The sequence below is a fragment of the Cygnus olor genome, chromosome Z, assembly GCF_009769625.2.
Source record: "Cygnus olor isolate bCygOlo1 chromosome Z, bCygOlo1.pri.v2, whole genome shotgun sequence".
NCBI classification, from domain to species: domain Eukaryota; kingdom Metazoa; phylum Chordata; class Aves; order Anseriformes; family Anatidae; genus Cygnus; species Cygnus olor.
In genome coordinates, this window is record NC_049198.1 from 113,565 (window position 1) to 131,451 (window position 17,887).

At 43.9% G+C, this 17,887-nt stretch overlaps 1 protein-coding gene across 1 annotated transcript; it reads right to left on the reverse strand.

Annotated features, from left to right (window-relative positions):
• Positions 1-8,243: 8,243 nt before the first annotated feature.
• Positions 8,244-14,426, reverse strand: SEC11C (SEC11 homolog C, signal peptidase complex subunit). The gene is made up of 6 exons (XM_040539987.1): positions 14,186-14,426; positions 13,887-13,996; positions 12,502-12,651; positions 10,150-10,269; positions 8,850-8,907; positions 8,244-8,448 (listed from the first exon to the last, which is right to left on the reverse strand). The coding sequence occupies exons 1-6, from the start codon at positions 14,225-14,227 to the stop codon at positions 8,395-8,397; spliced, it is 534 nt and encodes a 177-aa protein (XP_040395921.1). The 5' UTR covers positions 14,228-14,426; the 3' UTR covers positions 8,244-8,394.
• Positions 14,427-17,887: the final 3,461 nt, after the last annotated feature.

Below are 17,887 nucleotides of genomic sequence, written 5' to 3' on the forward strand. Positions count from 1 at the left end.
GTAAGGATGCTGAATAATTCCCATCTGCAAATGCATAAAGCGGGCAAGAGGGGCATCTGAGGCCCCCGTGGCGGCTGGGAGCACCTCCACCACAACGGCAAGAAGCCAGGCAGTGGAGTGCGGGGCGGTGAATTGCCACCGGCAGCCCACACGCTGCCAGCCTGGCCTGGCCCCTGCGAAGTGCGATCAGGAGCTGAGGTGCCAGGGCAGCAGGGGCGTGAAGCATAGCCGTGTGCCCTGCCTGCACCTCGCTGGCAGCAGAGCAGCAGCCAGGGGTGAGGTCTCGGCACTCAGGGAAGGATGTGCTCCAAGTCCAATCGCCATGGCAGGGCTTGTCCTTGGGTCGCAACTTGGACCAGGCGCAGGCTGAGGACTGCTGGCCAGGGCTGCGGGGATGGGCCCAGGGATGAGCCCTCTTCCCTGGCCTCACTGCCACCACTCAGCCCAGCAACAGGACTGGCCCACTGCTTCGACATGTTTGTGCATTACAAGCATGTCTTTGTTTGCTTCCTCATAAGGATAAAAAAGTAACATGGATTTATCCTAATTCTTATTTTTTCTATTAACCTTTTCAGGAAAAAAAAATAATTTAATAATATACAGAAATAATGTACTGGAACCCCCACAACAGGAAAGGATCCAGGTACAATAAACGTATGCAATCAGTTTAAGTGACTTGTTCATACGAGACAACCTTTCTTTCTTAAAGAAGAAATCCAATAACATAAATTCCCATAATGTAATAACATAATAACATAAATTGTGAATGCCCCATCCCTAGAGGTGTTCAAGGCCAGGCTGGATGGGGTCTTGGCCAACCTGATCTAGTGGGTGGCATCCCTGCCTACGGCGGGTGTGTGTGTGTGTGTGTGTGTGTTGGAGTTAGATGATCATTCCAACCCAAGCCATTCTACGATTCCATGATTCTGTGAAATTCATGGTTGAACTTCAAGAAAAAGCTTTCTGTGTTTTCAGATACCTTTCTACTTGCCATGTATCTTTCCCTGTGGCAAAGTGAACTACTGTTGCACTTCGTGGCAGAAAACAGTAATGGGCTTTAAACACTGATATCACAATAGCACTGTTTATTTTGCTTCCTTCACATTTTAGACAAATATGATTGTTCTATCAGCAAGGCAGTTTTTATGGAAATAAAAAGGGATAAAAGAAAAATGGTGTACCTTTCATCGTTTTCTTTGTAGTGATTCTGACGTTACAGGTAGCTATGGCATATGTACAGAGCAAACGATGGTTTAAGCATATCAGCAATGTAATAATAGGGCACGATCACTAAGGAATACTTTGTAAATGTTGAAGACGCTGAATGGACTAGTCTTCAGTGCTCCAAACCTGTACTGAGGGCAGGCGTTCTGCAAACAACCTGAGCACTGACTCTCAGCAGCAACAGTTCCCTGAAGAACTGCAGACATTTTTTCAGAAAGGAGCTCCACAACTTTGCAGAGGATCAACAACGTGAAATGATAAACATTTATTTAATAAGGCACAGTTTAAGATATTTGGCATCGTTTGTACCTCATTTTAGGAAGTCCTAGACCTCGACAGTTGAGGCTTAACTAAGGTGATGGCCTATTGCACATTTAGTGTGTGTCAGAGGGCTGCGTTAACCATCCCTTATAGTGTTGTGATTTTTTTTTTTTTTTTTTTTTTTTTTTTTTTTTTGTGGTGAAGGGGTTCAATATTTTGAGAACCCAAGTGGCAAGCATTTATGTTTCTGCATTCTTGGGAACTGCTGTTGGCCAGATGCAGGCAGTCCCAGCTGAGCCTTCCCAGAGAAGACCAAATGCTTCAAGCCACACAGCTGTGCTGGCAGTCTGGGGGAGCACAGAGCGAAGGGACGCAAGCTGCGGGCACGCAGGGCTGGGACAGGTCATTGGCAGCCTGAACTGGTGCACAGAGGTGCTGAGGCTCTCCAGCCAGCGTGCCTGGGGCCTGGAGGGGGGGGGCAGAGCCTGGTGGGCCACTGGGAAAGCTGGAGGAGGTGGCACAGCTGCGAGCCCTGTGAACATGCAAGGACCTCTGTCTAGAGAAGGGCACAGGAGCAGGTTAGGGACATTTTCCCCATGCAGGCTGAGCTGTTTCAGCAGGACTTCCACACCAGCTGTGGCTGAGCTGTGCAGCAACCCAGCAGGTGACTCATCTGCCAATTTGTCAATTTGCAACTAAATCTATGGAAAATAAGTACCATGAAAATATAAAACTACAGGTTTTGTTTCCCAAATGTCAACTTTCTTCCATATTTAGAGGCTAAAGCTGGATTTATAAACATGATACATGTTTGAGAAAACAGAGCTGAGGAAACTGCATGACAGAAGTCTAGATAGCTATTAGATGAAGCGCAGAACAATCGTAGGTGCCAGAAGGGACAGGCATTTGCAAGCCACAAGGCTATGAGGAGGCCCCAAACTCCAGACACAAGAAGCAAAGCAGGAAAACAGCACTTCACTAAGCAGCTGGCAAATAGGTGGATGTTTCTTGGAAGCAGGGGCCAGCATGGCCAGCCCCTAGCCCCTTGGGCTACCTTCAGGCAACCAAACACAGCCCCAGCTGTGCTGCAACTGTTGGAGCATGGCCCTGGCCAGGGCAGTGAACCAAGGCTTCGGGTCTCCCTGAAGAGAGCCATGCTGCGTGCCCTGCCTGCCAAACAGCAAAAACCCAGGTGGGCCTCCTTTCTCCTTCTTTCTCCTTCTCCTTCTCCTTCTCCTTCTCCTTCTCCTTCTCCTTCTCCTTCTCCTTCTCCTTCTCCTTCTCCTTCTCCTTCTCCTTTTCCTTCCCCTTCCCCTTCTCTTTCCCCTTCCCCTTCCCTATCCCACTCCCCTTTTCCTTCCCCTTCCCACAAACGTGACCTTCAACATGCTGGAAACTGGTGTCCTAACATAATTACAAAAGAAATGGAGCTTTGTCCATAATGGCTTTTTTTTTTTTTTTTGGTAAAACTCAAATCCAGACAGATACTCGTATTGCAAACAGCTTCAGAATTGGGATGGTGGCCGCATCCACATCAGGTTTTCATAGATCTACATATAGCTACAGACTACATGTACACACCATATGTGTTTGTAATTTCTGCTGATAGCATAGTCACACGCAAATGATAGAGAAGCAGAGTTGGTTCCATGTGCAAAAGTAACGTATTGAAGCATAAATGGTGACAAAAGAGATGGAATGTGTAGCAGGGAAGCGTATTGAATTGTTTGTCACTTATGTGGCTTACGTTTTGTTTGCTTTAGGCCCATAAGATGTTCGAAGAAACACTGATAAAATCCATGCACACCAGTGAAAATGTTGTTTTCATCACTGTTGCTTGCTGTCTTGATTAAACACAGAGAGAAATGACTTCCTAACAAGGCTTGAACTTCAATTCTCTCTGCATTTACTCCACACACATTTTATCTCTACCAACGCGGGCTGCAGGTAAACCTGAATATTGGGGCTGGTAGAAGCTGTATGAAATACTATGGCCAAGATATACTAGAGGTCAAATTAAACATAGTAAAACTTGTTTTTTTCCTTTCTTTTTAAAACTGAAAAGTTTCAGGCTTCCAGCTTCAGAAGGCTCCTTACCAGGGTACTGTGAAGTGCTAAGGGAGCTCCATAGAAACGAATGGAAATTAGGTGTGCAACCTACCTTCTGGCTTCAGAAAACATACTTATCCATACTTATCTTGACACCTGAATTCCTGTGGAAATCAGCCTAAGGGGTGTACATCTTGCTGGCACCGAGCACTTGGTGCCAGGCCCCTCGCAGCCAGACAAGGAAGGTTTTGGGGTGCCAACTCTTCTCCCCCCCGGGTAGGAGTAAATGAGGACTAAAAGTCATTTCAGGACAGACATACAGCTGTCTGTGGATGCTTGTTCCTTCTCTCTCTTTTGCCTTTCAAGGAACTATCAGTGATGGGCCTGGGTCTCTTAAGTCAGTAAGACAAAGATGTGGAAAAGATGTGGAAAAACTGTGGAAAAATGTGTGATTAACGGAAAAGGCAGGAAAAAATCTGAATCATCTTTTCCGATACGTTAAGAGGTGAGTGCTGAAAGCATTTCTTTCTGAGTGATAAATCCTGTCAGCAGCACTGATGTTCAAAATAAGACAAACATCTTAAAAAGCTAGGCTATTCACATTATGCAGAACTGCAAAGCACTTCTCCTGTAAAAAGCATGTGCTGCATAATTTGCATTTTTTTTCTCTGAGAAAAAGAGATGTGATTAACCAAGCTTAATATACAACATCATTTCCTCTCCACTGAGAAAAAGACTTTACAGAAGTGTTATGATTACAGCTCAAAAGATCTAACTTAGCTATCTATGGTCTTGGACCTGGAAGACGTCCTAAACCATTGGATAGTTTTGTTTCATGCCAGTGCACTGCCGCAAACTAGAATTTCAGTGACATGGTGGGGAAATGCTAGCTGAAGAAAGAGAAAGTGGGCTGGGAATGAGGAGAGCAAGCAAGAAAGGGTCAGGTGGTGTCCTTAGAATTTTGTGCCTTATGGCTTTACACATGATCTATCTAATCACATTTCTTTTCTCCTATCCGCCCACCCCAGACATGGAGGATCCTTTCTGCTCACGCTAGCTAGCGTTTTCAGGAAGCCTTAGGCTGCAGGAGTGTTGCCACTGGACAGTGCAATGCAAACCACTCGCAGCAGCTACAACAGCCACTGCTCAGCAACACGCAGTGGGTTATGGGCAGAGACTGGGTCAGGTGGGGCTTTCACAATGTCAGCTCAGCCACAGTCTGATCAGTCTCAAAGTATTAATGTTCATTTCCTGCTGCTGTTGGAGAATTCTTAATCTAAGGGTGCACATTGCTACATGGTTTGACTTCCCAGCTCCATAGTACGTGGTATTACTTCCACTACTTCCCTGGTGTTCCTTAGAAGCCTGCTCCATTAGTTGTTTCTCAAAGCAAATACAAATGCATTCTTAGAGCAAGAGCATATTTGATTTTGAAGCACAGCAGCGAAAAACATGCTACAGCTGGGAAAATCTAGCAGCTCACTGTTCCCAAAAGCTAAACCTGCTCCTCCTTTGCGTTTATATTTCTCCTGTTTGTTTTCCAGCAGAAAGCTACTAACTTCATCCTGGGTTTGCACGTTGCATTGGCTCCACTGAACACAAGAGCTGATGCAGATGTTCCCATGTGGCCTGCAGTAGGAGGATTGCTTGCGCTCAGCAACAGGAACATGGAAAATCAGTCCAGCTGCAGCACGTAAAGTCACCGTCAAACTTGTTCTCAGCAAGACTAGTAGGAAAAGCTTGCAACATCCAGTTATGAAATGTATCCAAGAGCAAACTGCATTCTCTCCACTGCAGACACTAATATTTAGGAGACTTTAAATCATTCAAACATTGTACAGTGCAATATACTCACAGCAGAAAGGAAACATTCTACCGATAAGCATTTCACCATTGCAGCTCATTTATCATTGATATCAACCTAAGAACTAAAGTATTTGTTACATTTATTGAGCTAAATGAAAGGCTTTCCATCAGAAATTTAGATTCTTGGCAAACTTTTTGCACTCCTTCCCTGACTTCTAATCTAAGGAAATTAATGAGCAGTATTCTCTAACTAGATTATCAGAGACATAAATGGTTGGCTTAAAGTGGCTCAGACAGCAATGGAAATGCAGGACAAAAACAGAATGAAGAGCAGCTCAACCCAGTTGGCCAGGACAGGAGGCCAACAAAATAGGCCTGATCAAAGCGGCACCAGTTAGCAAACTAATGCAGTTTATCCACAGAAAAGGGAAGCTTTCCAAGCTGGAAGTGAAGCTTTTGTATATTGCTCTGTACAACCATAGATTAATTTGTTCAGTGCTTATTTCCTTCTAATGCAGAAAATGATGAACATGCAACCATGTTGTCCTTCAGCTCTCCAGCTTTGCAGGTAGTAATGCTCCCACCTACAGATGTAGCTGGAGAGAGGCTCCACATAGTTCCTCACATACCAGCTCTCTAACCTACTATGTCCAAATGGTAAACCACAAGGCCTCACTTCATTTTATGACAGCTAGTCTGTTCTTGAATTCTCAGACACCTCAACAAACTGGTAAAGCAAGGAGACAGAATTAGTCAGCATTAGACATCTCTTTCCTACGCTATCAAGCACAGGAAACAAGAAATCTTCAAAAGGAAATCAACACAAGATTGAGCCAGCAACGTGCATTTGCAGCCCAGAGAGCCAACCATATCCTGGGCTGCATCCGAAGCAGCACAGCCAGCAGGAGAAGGGAGGGGATTCTCCGTCTCTGCTCTGCTCTCGTCAGACCCCAGCTGGAGCCCCACGCTCAGCTCTGGGCCCCCAGCAGGAGAAGGACATGCTCTAACAAGCGTTAGAGCAAGACCAGAGGAGGCCGCAAATGTAATCAAGGGGCTGGAGCACCTCTCCTACAAAGACAGGCTGAGGGAGCTGGGGGTGTTCAGCCTGGAGAAGAGAAGGCTCCATGGACACCTTATTGCAACCTTTCAGTGCCTAAAGGGTGCCTACAGGAAAGCTGGGGAGGGACTCTGTCAGGGAGCATAGTGATAGGACAAGGGGAAACAGCTTTAAACTGAAAGGGGGAAGATTTAGATTAAACATTAGGAAGAAGTTCTGTACTACGCGGGCAGTGATGCACTGGCACAGGTTGCCCAGAGAAACTGGGGATGCCCCGTCCCTGGCAGAGCCCAAGGCCAGGCTGGATGGGGCTGGGGGCAGCCTGGGCTGGCGGGAGGCATGGGGTTGGAACACAATAGGCTTCAAGGTCCCTTCCAGCCCAAACCACTTCACAATTCTATGAAGATAAAACAACCCAAATGATGAACTTGGCCCATTATTATGGGTATGTCCAGAATCCCACTCTCAAAGGTAGAATTGACTGCAATTGTATTGGAGTTGGAGTAAATTCTAATTTCAGGAACACCGGTCCGGGGGAACAGGACTTACTACCCATACACTGCCTCCAAAAATTAAATTATTTTTTCTTAACTGGGATGGTACACTTCCAGAAAGACTGCCTTAAGAATACCTAAATTATTCTGACATGCTATTTATTATACTCGATTTTATTTCTACACAAATTGATACAAAATAAGTCATTTTTGTAATACAGTTTGTTGTGAAAACTGCTTAGACTGCTTAGTAGGACACAAAAGAAGTAATATTACTTGGAAAGATTCAGCAGTTACCTGCCTTTCAGCACTGGCAGTTACAACAGAAGGGGTGCCATTATTGTATAATAGCATATTTTTGTAGAGGTGAGGGATTACAGAAGAAACAAAACTCCGCAGGAAAAAAAGCATCATGCTGTTCCTTATCAAACAAACAAAAACAAAGCAAGTAAAGAAAACAAGTTTTGCTTTGTTGATGTTACAAAATTGACATTTGAATCCAAGAACGATCCAGAACTTCATGTAAGATGGTTATCAGGTAAGTTTTAAAATGAAAAAATCAATTTTATGTTTAACAGTCTTCAGGTGTCATAAGACAGGAGAGAACAATACATCCTCAAAACAGGAATTTGGGTTATGTTTTTCCCTTATTGGTAATATTTCTGAAGCACGCAACTGCGCTTCTCATTTAGTAATTCATAAGTATTAATAAATCCCCACAAAGATTTTTTTGTTAGCTTGGTCTTACGGCCAGGAACGTAAAGGCAGAAAGGTTAATACTTTGAATTCTAGAATCATGTAGAGTTCCTAAAAATCCAGCCATTAATTGTTTTTGTCTCTAGCCCACGAAGGAGCAAGTTTCACATTCACAAACAAAACAAAACAAAAACACACTACAGTTCCATTTCTCAATTCTTAATTGCAATGAAAGCCCATTTCTCATTTCCCTCCCCTTCAGACCATATCTAGACAACTTTCTTTAGGCATCAGTGTGACTAACCTCCTACAACTCACCACCTGTTCCAACCCATATGCTATGTCTTTATTAGTGATGATAAAATAATTTGCAAGATCGTGAAGAGATTGAGTTGACAAGAGATCAAAAATAATCAAGCAAAATAACTGAACACGCAGGAAAGACAAAATAGGTTCAGTTGCAGTATCACTTTAAAACAAAAGAGCCTTCATCAAACCACAGCGAGATCACTGTATTCTACAGCATGTTAAGAAGTGCCATAAGCTACTCTAGCATGACAGTCAGTGTCTCCCCTTTGCAAAAGGCTAACAAAGCGATATTTATTTCAGATGGTAAATTTGCCATTATATAATTAACCAACAGCCAATAGCTTTAATTGCACAGTTTATTTAGACAAGACAAAAGTTTGCACAGCTTTGTAACAGTATACAGAAAGTAAAACATCTGAAATATATTAGGCTTTTTCTCCTGTATATTTAATTTCGTACTTTGTTCTTGGAAAAGTGATTTTTTTCCTTTTCCTTCCTTCAGGATTCCCGTTTCAGTAGTACATAAGCTCCCATTACTGCCAGAAGAGCATACTGCAGAAGAAAAAGAATGAAGACTGATTACAATTTCTTTTAAGAGAAGCTTTGAAATCACAAATTGTTTGAAACATGCCCTCTACACCTTCTAGATGAGTACAGTTATTGAGTTGTGTTCCTGTAGAATTACAGCAGTATTTTGGGGTGATCGTATTCTTTAAAAACAGGCATCACAACTGTATATGCTTAACTCATTACATTCTATACATGGTTTTCAAATGATTAAAAATTGTCAATTCTACTGGGTAACAGTTAAGCTCAAATAAGAAAGCATGAGAACACTACTTATTTCATATTAGCTAACAACAAAAATTTATTAGCATGTATCACAATTCTTTTCATATTACCTTTATTTGCTATTTTATAGTTTTAAGTATTCAAAGTGTTTGTATACATACCTTAAATTTTGGATAGTCATTCATTATTATAGTTACCATACCAACATAGGGCAAAAATCTGTAATTGACAAAACAGATGAATGTAAAATTAACCCTCAAAAATTACATGGACATGTTTCAATGTTACTCAGTCTTGAAAACTTTAGATAATGGATTTCAGAGAAAACAAAAACATTCAGACAGATAGCAAGGGCTTTAAAGACAGTATGTACTTGATAATGCAAATCTGGGAGCAAGATTTCTGACTCCCTACTCCTTCCATCATGTAAATGCTTCAACTTGCTGAATGTCATTCATAGCATTAAAAGTACACATGCACCCCAAAAATGGCAAGTATCACCAAAATGAGGGGTACTGGCAAAAGCAAGCCTAACATCCTGCAACACATCAGAATCAGTTTTTCAGTTGTTCTGAAGGTATAAAAGCTGTATGATCTAAAACAGAAAGAGTTTTAAGTGAATACAGAACTTAAATTAACATTTAAATTAACATAACAAGCAAATAAATATTATTCCAGAAAAGTAGTTTGTACTGTTATGCAAGTTACCATATTTATGATGGCTTATGGAACACATATTAGGCAAGAAAAATACACAGATACATAACCTTATACAAAAAGTCCTACTTTCTACTAGGGTTGGCCCATGCCGTTAATCTTCGCCCACTGAACATGGCAGAACACGCATCGAGCTTCTTGTTGCATTACTAACATTCTCCTAGCCCAAAAAATGCTTTGCAACAGGCTCTAAGCAAAGGTGATCAAAATCACAAGTGTGTAAAACCATCACTTACACTTGTCAGTAATGCACACCTGAGCTGGGAATTAAGTTTATATATCTCAACATACATACATACATGTGTATATATATATATATATATATATATATATATATGCCTATGTATTTCTTAGATAAAAATTTAGATTATTTGAGAAAAATCTTAAGAGGTTGAATTTTTATCTCAACTGGGGAAGAAGATAAAAGCTCAAACTTTGCATAAGATTTCCATGAGATGTGGAAACATTTCCTAGTAAATTCTAACAATTGCAAGGATAGGTTGGTTAATTTTTATTCACTGGCGAATTATTTACGTTGTGTGCTGTTTTTCAAAAAAAAAAAAATAATTGCCAGTCCACATTAGTGAGAAGACTACAGAACGCAACTTTGCCAGGTAAATTACTTTTATTACCATTTTATTTATGAAATTCAATAAATACCACACCACATCCAAGAGTGGAACTGATGTTAAGTTTAATTTTTTTTCTATTTTAGTTATAAAGAACAGACTTTGCATTACTCACCCTCTTGCTCTTCCAACAACATCTTTCTTCTCTAACCAGTTCTGACCTTCTTTGTACAAGCCTCTATCATCAACTTCATTATTATCACCTTTGGTCAGAAATTTGATGTTCCCATTTTCTCTAGAAGGCAACGAGGTGATAAAGTAAATACCACTTAATTTAAAAACTACAATTGACATCTACAAAGCACAATGAAGATGAAAAGTACTACAAGATTAGATAACAATGTTTACTTCCAGTCCTGCCTGGCCTGCTTATTTAACAAACACCATTAAATCATTAACATTTCAGACTTTACTGACAGAGTCAACACATTTTAACAAGAGATATTTTTCCTAGGCTGTCATCTGATGTAAGCAATTACACAATGAATATGAAAGGATATTATGATTGGATATTTTCTGTCCAGAACCGGCACTAAATTTCCTTAACAAAAGCAAGATATGCCAATCTGGAGGGAAACAAAACAAAACAAAAAATCCTCTCTATCTGCAATAGAATAGAAATTTTAAGCTAAAAATAAAACAAACAAACAAAAAACCTAGAAACAGTATTTTATTTATCAAAGATCTCAACAGTGCAAAAAGTTAAAAGGCTTGTGCTTTTTTCTTTTTATGACAAAATGTTGAGTAACACCCCGTGAAGTCATCGCACACTGCAGAATGAATTTAACTGAATTTCAACCATGAGGTTCATGAAGCATGAGGCATACCCCCAGATTTTCCTATAGTAAAGAAAATAGCATAACAGCACAATGCTTTAAGTACTTCTCTTTTATATATTTAACTCCTAGTAATCGTATTTTCATCAAAATAAAGTCTTGTCCTTCTTTTGACGCAAGTAAATACTGAGGACCCCTTAACATAGCTGCAAATCTGCATCAAAATTAAATATTCTGTCAATACTTTGTCACTGCAATACACTTTCACGTCACTTATCGTTTAGCTAAACAATATAGCAAGTTCCTGGCAAAACTTCATTTACCTTTGTTATTTGTTAATGGGGTAGATAAGAAATAATACACGTAACAAGCCTCGAAATAGCATTGGTTGAACAAAGTATTATGTGGGGTTTTTACTGGTATGTATGGGGAAAGCAAAGCGATGCAAACAGCTTCAGTAGGTGGCACTCTTTCCCCCACATGAATAAACGTAGGCAGTGCTCGGAGCCTGGCTGCTCCCCTGCAGCCAGAGCTGACGTCCTGACTTCTCCCGGCCATTAGACGGCTCATTCCTTTTGTAGGAATACAGGTTTTAAACCCTTAACACAAATCATTGACTTTCCCTACCGTTTCAAATGGACAGAGTATCTTAGACTTTGTTTTCAACATGATATAATTTAACTGTTGCTGTTAGAAAACTTGCCATGTTTTGCTCCCTTTTAAGCATTATGCACGTGCAGATGATACGTGCAAGATTTTGGTTCAACACTCCCATTCAAACAAAAGTTAGTAGGTTTCCAGTCTTCAAAATTATTTTTCTCAAAAAGCTGCTAATTGCCAGTAGTGATATCAATAAATAAGGAGTTTTTATGAAGACAAAAGAAGTATTAAAAAAAAAAAAAAAGAGGTAGTTCTTAGATATAAGTATTTGTTTTGAAAAAGCACCAGAGACAAGATGCTACAGGAAAGACGAAGACTTGCAGTTCATAGCCCAGGCCTCCCGAGAAACAAATATGACAGTTCTTGCCACTTCCATGCTACCTTTTCAGTGTGCAGTAGAAATAGACCTGCCCTTCCTACATTTGGGAAAGGACTGTTTATCATACCAGACGCATTCAATAAAGGTAAAAACAACTAATCTGCCTGTTGCTTTTGAGCATGAATTGTTGTTGGTGTTGTGACTAAAACAAAAATAAAAATCTTTTCTCTATGAGTCAAATCTCAGTCTTCTGGAAAACCTCAGATAGCAAAGGTCACATACTTGTCAGACTTATCTATAGCTCTGATTCTCTGTCTTTGCCTCCTTTCCACAATTTGCCCTGAGAAATAGCTATTTCTCATAACCAAAGACCCAGTTCTACAACAGTCACTATGCAGTGCAGTCTGCTCCCACACACATTGCTACCAATGGGAAAAAAAATGATGTGTACAGCTTGTGTTTCTGGACTCCTCTTTGGCATAGGTTTACCTATTTTGAACCTGACCAACTTTGCTGAGGGACAGGAGCCAGAGTCTCAAGAAGCATGCCACAGAATGGGGAGCAGAAGCAGATCACGTCCTAGAGACAAGCTGCATCTTAGAGCATATCCTTGCTTGCCTTTTTCACAAAATATTACCTAATTATAATGTAAGTGAAAGTCATGGTGTAGGAAACTATATTTAGAAACAAGAAAAATGCCAAGTTGCATTACTTTTCATGAATTTTGATTACTCTGTGAACTATTGGAATGTCTCTGCCTTCAACTTTAAAAACAACTATTTCACCGGCTCGGATTGGGTCATCATGGAAATTTGTTAAGAACAACAGGTCTCCCCTGTGAAAAGCTGGTTCCATGCTGCCACTACAAACAAAGAGAAAGAAAAAATATATTAGCATTATGGCAAACAAAGGAAGAACCACAAATACAGAGAGCAATTAATTCTTACGGATAAACTCACAATTTTAACCAAAATCTGTAGCTTCCACCATTCAGCCACACCATACAGACATTTAACACACAACTGAAACCTCATTAAGCTCCAAGCTGAGCCAGCCTATAGAAGATGTTCTCGCTGCCTCAGTGAAAGAAATAAAACAAATAAGCTCTATAGAAAAGTAACAGTATTGTAGCTATTACGAAAGAACAAAATGAGCCATGCTGCTTAAGACAACCAATCCATTAGCAAAAAGCCAAAAGATGTTTCAGAGCAGCACCGGAAAGACTTCTCTACATTGAGTTTAGCTAACATGAGCAAGACTCGCAGCTGCACCAGTGACTACTACTAATGACCAGAAAAGTCCATGCCTTTTCTTCAAAGCCAGACACATTACGTTTTGGTAACATCCTTTAATGTAGGACTCCAGACCCCATTACCACCTGCACTAACAGACTTCTCCCATCAAAATGCTGTTATTTCCCGCGTATGTTCCTTACTGATGCACACTCAATTTCTACAGGGCTGAATCTTCCTTAACATTTGTTTAAACTTTGTGTATTTGGTCAGCACTCAGGGGCCTCCAGGACTGGGTCTTTACGTACCAGAAGTAAGTTAGCATTGTGATAGAAGTCATGCAGAACTGTAATTTACTAAAAAAGCAGCTTTACTGTAATGGAATTTTAAATGCACAAATGGTAAAAAAGAAACGAACAAATAAACCTGAAATTGTTCAATGCCTTCAGAAAGTGCAATACGCTTACTGAATTCTTCAGACAACAGAAGCTTCACAGCATTACATGTATTCCTACCAAAGCAGAACTGAGTTTTGGAATCATAACCCCTCCGTCCAAGGATTGCTATTCCTAGGCAGTAATACTGATGACCAATCTTCGGTTGTTGATGGGTACGTTAAGGGAACAAACCTAGGTTTTCAAAGGTTTCACTCGATTACTGGTTCCATAAACTTCACTGAACTAGACTGCAACTACGAGGAGCTTTTGCTCAGCGCCTGAACACAGACGTAGAAGAAAATAAGTGTTTGTGGACTTCTTCACGTAGGTGACGCTCAAAACCCCACACGTAACCAGAGGGCGCGGGAAGGTGCCAGAGGGCTGTGACAAGGCTGGCCTTGGCCAGGAGCGCCTCCACCTCCACCCACCTGAGCACCACCACAATGGGGCTCTCGCTGCCGGTGACGACGATCAGCCCTTTCCATATCATCAGGGCGGAGGAGACGATCATGGCGAAGTTCAGGACCTGGTAGTAGAGCTGCAGAGACAACAGGCACGTCTTTGCGCGCCGCCCCAGGGGCACCGCGCAGCCCCGGCGGGCAGCCAGGCCGGCGGCCCCGGGGCCAGACCCGGTCGCCCCGAGACGGGCTGTGCTTGTTCCGCCTGGCGACGCCCGCTAGGTCGGCGCCCCCCGCGGCTCGCCCCGCCGCCCCCCGCCGCCACCCGCCTGCCGCTTGTTCATGCGCCGCAGGTCCCCGAAGAGGTCCATGGCGGCCCCGCCGCCCGCCACAACCGCCGCCGCGGCCCTGCAGCGCTACCGCCTGCCCCGAGCGAGGGGCTCCCCGGGCGTTGTAGTTCTCCGCCGCCGCCCGCCCCGCTCGGGCTCGGTGTCGCCGCGACCGCTTTGGACTACAACTCCCAGCATGCACCGCGGCGCGAGGCCCCCGCAGGCGAGGACCCTCGCGTCACGCCGCCGCAGGTGCCCGGCCGGTTCGCTGCCCGGAGGGCTCCCGGCGGGGAGCCGCGGCCCCGCGGCAGCGCGGAGCGACCCGGGCCCATCTGCGGGGCGGCGGCGGCGGCCCGGGAGGCCGGCGCTTTTCGGTCAGGCACGTGCGGGCAGCTCTCGCTGGAGGCGTGGGCGCGGCTCATTGGCTGGCCCGGCCGGACGGGCGGGGCGGGGCCGCCGGTGCCGGGAGGGCGGGCGGCACCGGGCAGGCGGCGGTGGTGGGGCGGTTCCGGCAAAACAGAACGGCAGAAACAAATAAAACAAAAATAACGGGGGCTGTGCGCCGCCATCCGTCCCGCCGGGGCACCGAGCGCCCCCTGGGGCCGGGGCCGCGGTGGCGGCAGCAGCAGCGCGCCCGTGCGGGGGCACCGGCACCGCCCGCACCGCCCGAGGCCTGCCCGGTCCCGCGGCAGCGCCACGAGTGGCGAAGGGCGGGGGCGGCGGGTGGAGCGCTCCGAGGCGAGGAGATGGCCGCGTCTGGTGCGCCCCGCCGTCCGGACCCGGCTGCTGCCGTGGCACGGGGCTGCTGCCGTGGCACGGGGCTGCTGCTGCTCCGCACTGGTGGCCCCCAGGTTCGCGCTGCTCGGGTTGCCTCTCGCTGATGCCCTGCAGGTGCCCCGAGGCGGGTCAGCACGGGAGGTGACGCCGTGTCAGCCGTGCCCCCAGTGACAGGAGGGGCTGGGGGCGCTGGGGCTGCTCGGCCTGCGGGAGGAGGCTGGGGGAGCTGCCCGTGGCCTCGGACACCCGCGGGGAGGCAGCAGGCGAGGAGGCAGACTGCTCGGCGGCAGCCAGCCGCGGGGCGAGAGGCACCGGGCAGAGACTGACCCGCGGGGAAGGCCGCTCCCAGGAGGGCTCCCCTCGCCGGGGAGGGCGGCACCAGAGCGGGCTGCTCGTGCAACACCCGCCCGGGCGCGGTGCTGGCTGCGGGCGTGCGGGCGGCCTCGCACCGGGAGCCCTGCAGCCCGCTCGTGCGTGGCAAGACGAGGAGGGCCCTCGTCCGTCCAAGCCTGGGCAGCGCGCTGCGCTCACGGCGCGCCTGTTCTGACGCTGCTGCGGGCGGCCTTAGTGTGGCTGCCTCGTCCGCTCGCTCAGCCCGCGTCCCAGAGCTGCCCGTTAAAACCAGGAGCGTGGGCATCGCCCCAGAACAGGGCCGCTGCGTATCCCTCGGGCCACAACGACTGGCCACGATGCAATTTGTCACTGTGCCCCTCTGAGCAGGTGCAGCGTTCAGAAGTAATTGCTAAGACAGACGTGGGGAAGGAAAACACACGAGAGCAAACCCAAAGGTGGCTAGAAGATTTCCAAGTTTTCTCTGTTTAATTAAGCTCTGAATTAAAACATTGTGGAACAGAGGTATTTAATTTTTAAAAGACTGATCTGCCCACTGTAACGCTTGATAGATTCTTGCCTAGCAAAAAGTTTTTTGTAATTTCCCTGGAGTAGGCTTTCATAACATGCTACTTACTTAGACTGATTAAAAAAAAATAACAATAGAGCTTTTCCGTGTAAGAATCTGCTTGGCTTTTTTTTTTTTTTAAATAAAGATTCGGACAACATGATCATAGATTGCAGTCAATGTAAAGGGGATTAGCAAGTCACAGTCTCTTGCAGGTGATTGTGCTACCCACAAAATCTGTAGCTGCGTATTGTTTTTTTGGCATATTCTATGGTGTATTGAGTCCTTTTGCAGAGGTGCCCATATAAGACAGGGGCAAGGAAAAATAAGGTAATAGTTCAGTGAAGCTTTATGGAGAGTCCAAATACCTGTTGGTTACCTTCTGCCCATGATGAAACCGTGGGAGTTGTTATTGTGCGAGGGTGGTCATATGGCTTTGGGGTTTTTCATTTGCTCCTCTAATTAAAAATAGCTAATTACTGATTCTCTTAAAAGAGTTCGTGGTGTCTCACATGTTCTCCTTTTTGAAATGAGTCTCTTCATGATGAGTAAACTGTCAGTAACAGCTTCTGACTTGTTAGGTGCGTACTGTGATGACGATTTATAATCCATGCCTATTTATGAGCCTGTACTAGTGAAATCCTACTTCTCAATAGCTGACTGCTCCCATAAATGCATTTCCCACAAGACTGATATTTATACAACTGAGAAATGATGATCACAAAGCTACTAATTAAAATATAACACACAAGCTACTTATTGTCTAATTGCATTTCTCTCCCAGAAAATTGTTCCTTTCAAGGAAAAAAAAGTCCAAATTATACTTGTTTACACCAAAAGCATTTGTACCTGGAGTACCTCTAAAATTTAATTGAATATACCATTAATTTACACTGAGGCAGCAGAATTGAGTTTAGCATCGTAAGTCATAGGCAATGATAAATCATCTGACAGTTAAGTCTTTGTTAAATTTGCTGTGTGATTGGAATGAAATCTTTACATTATTTCTTGTGGTTATAGAGGGACTTTTCACTTTAGCTATTAATTCGTGATATTAATACAGAATATCATATTTGCTTTAAATATATATATATAACAGCTTTTGTTCCAAAATCCTGTGTACCACTCCCAAATTCCTATTAAAGTAGAATAAGTTTAAAGCTTACTTTGCATTTAATGATATGTTTATATATAATTGTGAGAATTTGGCACTTTTCTGTTACCCAGCTCCTCTAAGCAAGTTTAAAACCTTATTTGCAAAGTTATGCTGGCTGTGATTTTGAGAGCCATTCAGGTTGGTTAACCACATCTCTTCCACTGAGTTGTTTCAGACTGGTTCAACAACTGAACAGTGCACTACTGTGATGCATAATTGAAACCTAGCTGGCCAACTGTAAACAAACTGCAATCCTCAAATATTGCTGCTGCAATATGAAAAATGGACTGCACAGATACAAGAAAGCATGGCCAATAAGCCATGGGCTAGCTGATGTTTTGCTGTGCTCTTGTGGTTGCTGCAATCCAGAATAAATCATGAGACTTTTGAAGTTTTGATTTCTCTTTTGGTTTCTTTCAGGATTTCACTAGTGCAAAGACTTAGGAGGCTATTGTGCTCTTACATCTTCCTGCAAATGTAGCTCTGTACAGTCTTGCTGCAGTCAAGAAGTCACAAAATGAATGGCTGAAAATACATGGATGAATTTGCATCCGAGACTAGAGTTGCCATGCTGCAATATGCAGCATGAAGCTAAATGGCTGACAGGAGAATGATCTCTGTTGTTGTTTGTAGGTAGTGCTTTAATTCACAAAACATTCACAAAGCACAAAATTATTCTTGCCTGTTGTGAATTAGGAATGCAAGAATTCTTGCGTTTAAGGACAAGCCATTTAGCAAGGAAATGGCAGCATCTTAGAGGAAATAAATGCCCAGAGACTGGGCAGTGTTAAAATGGTTCTTTGCAGTCACTCCCAATGAAGAAAATAAAAAAGGAAACTCGTGGTAAATTCTAATTTGGCAACAAGTAGAA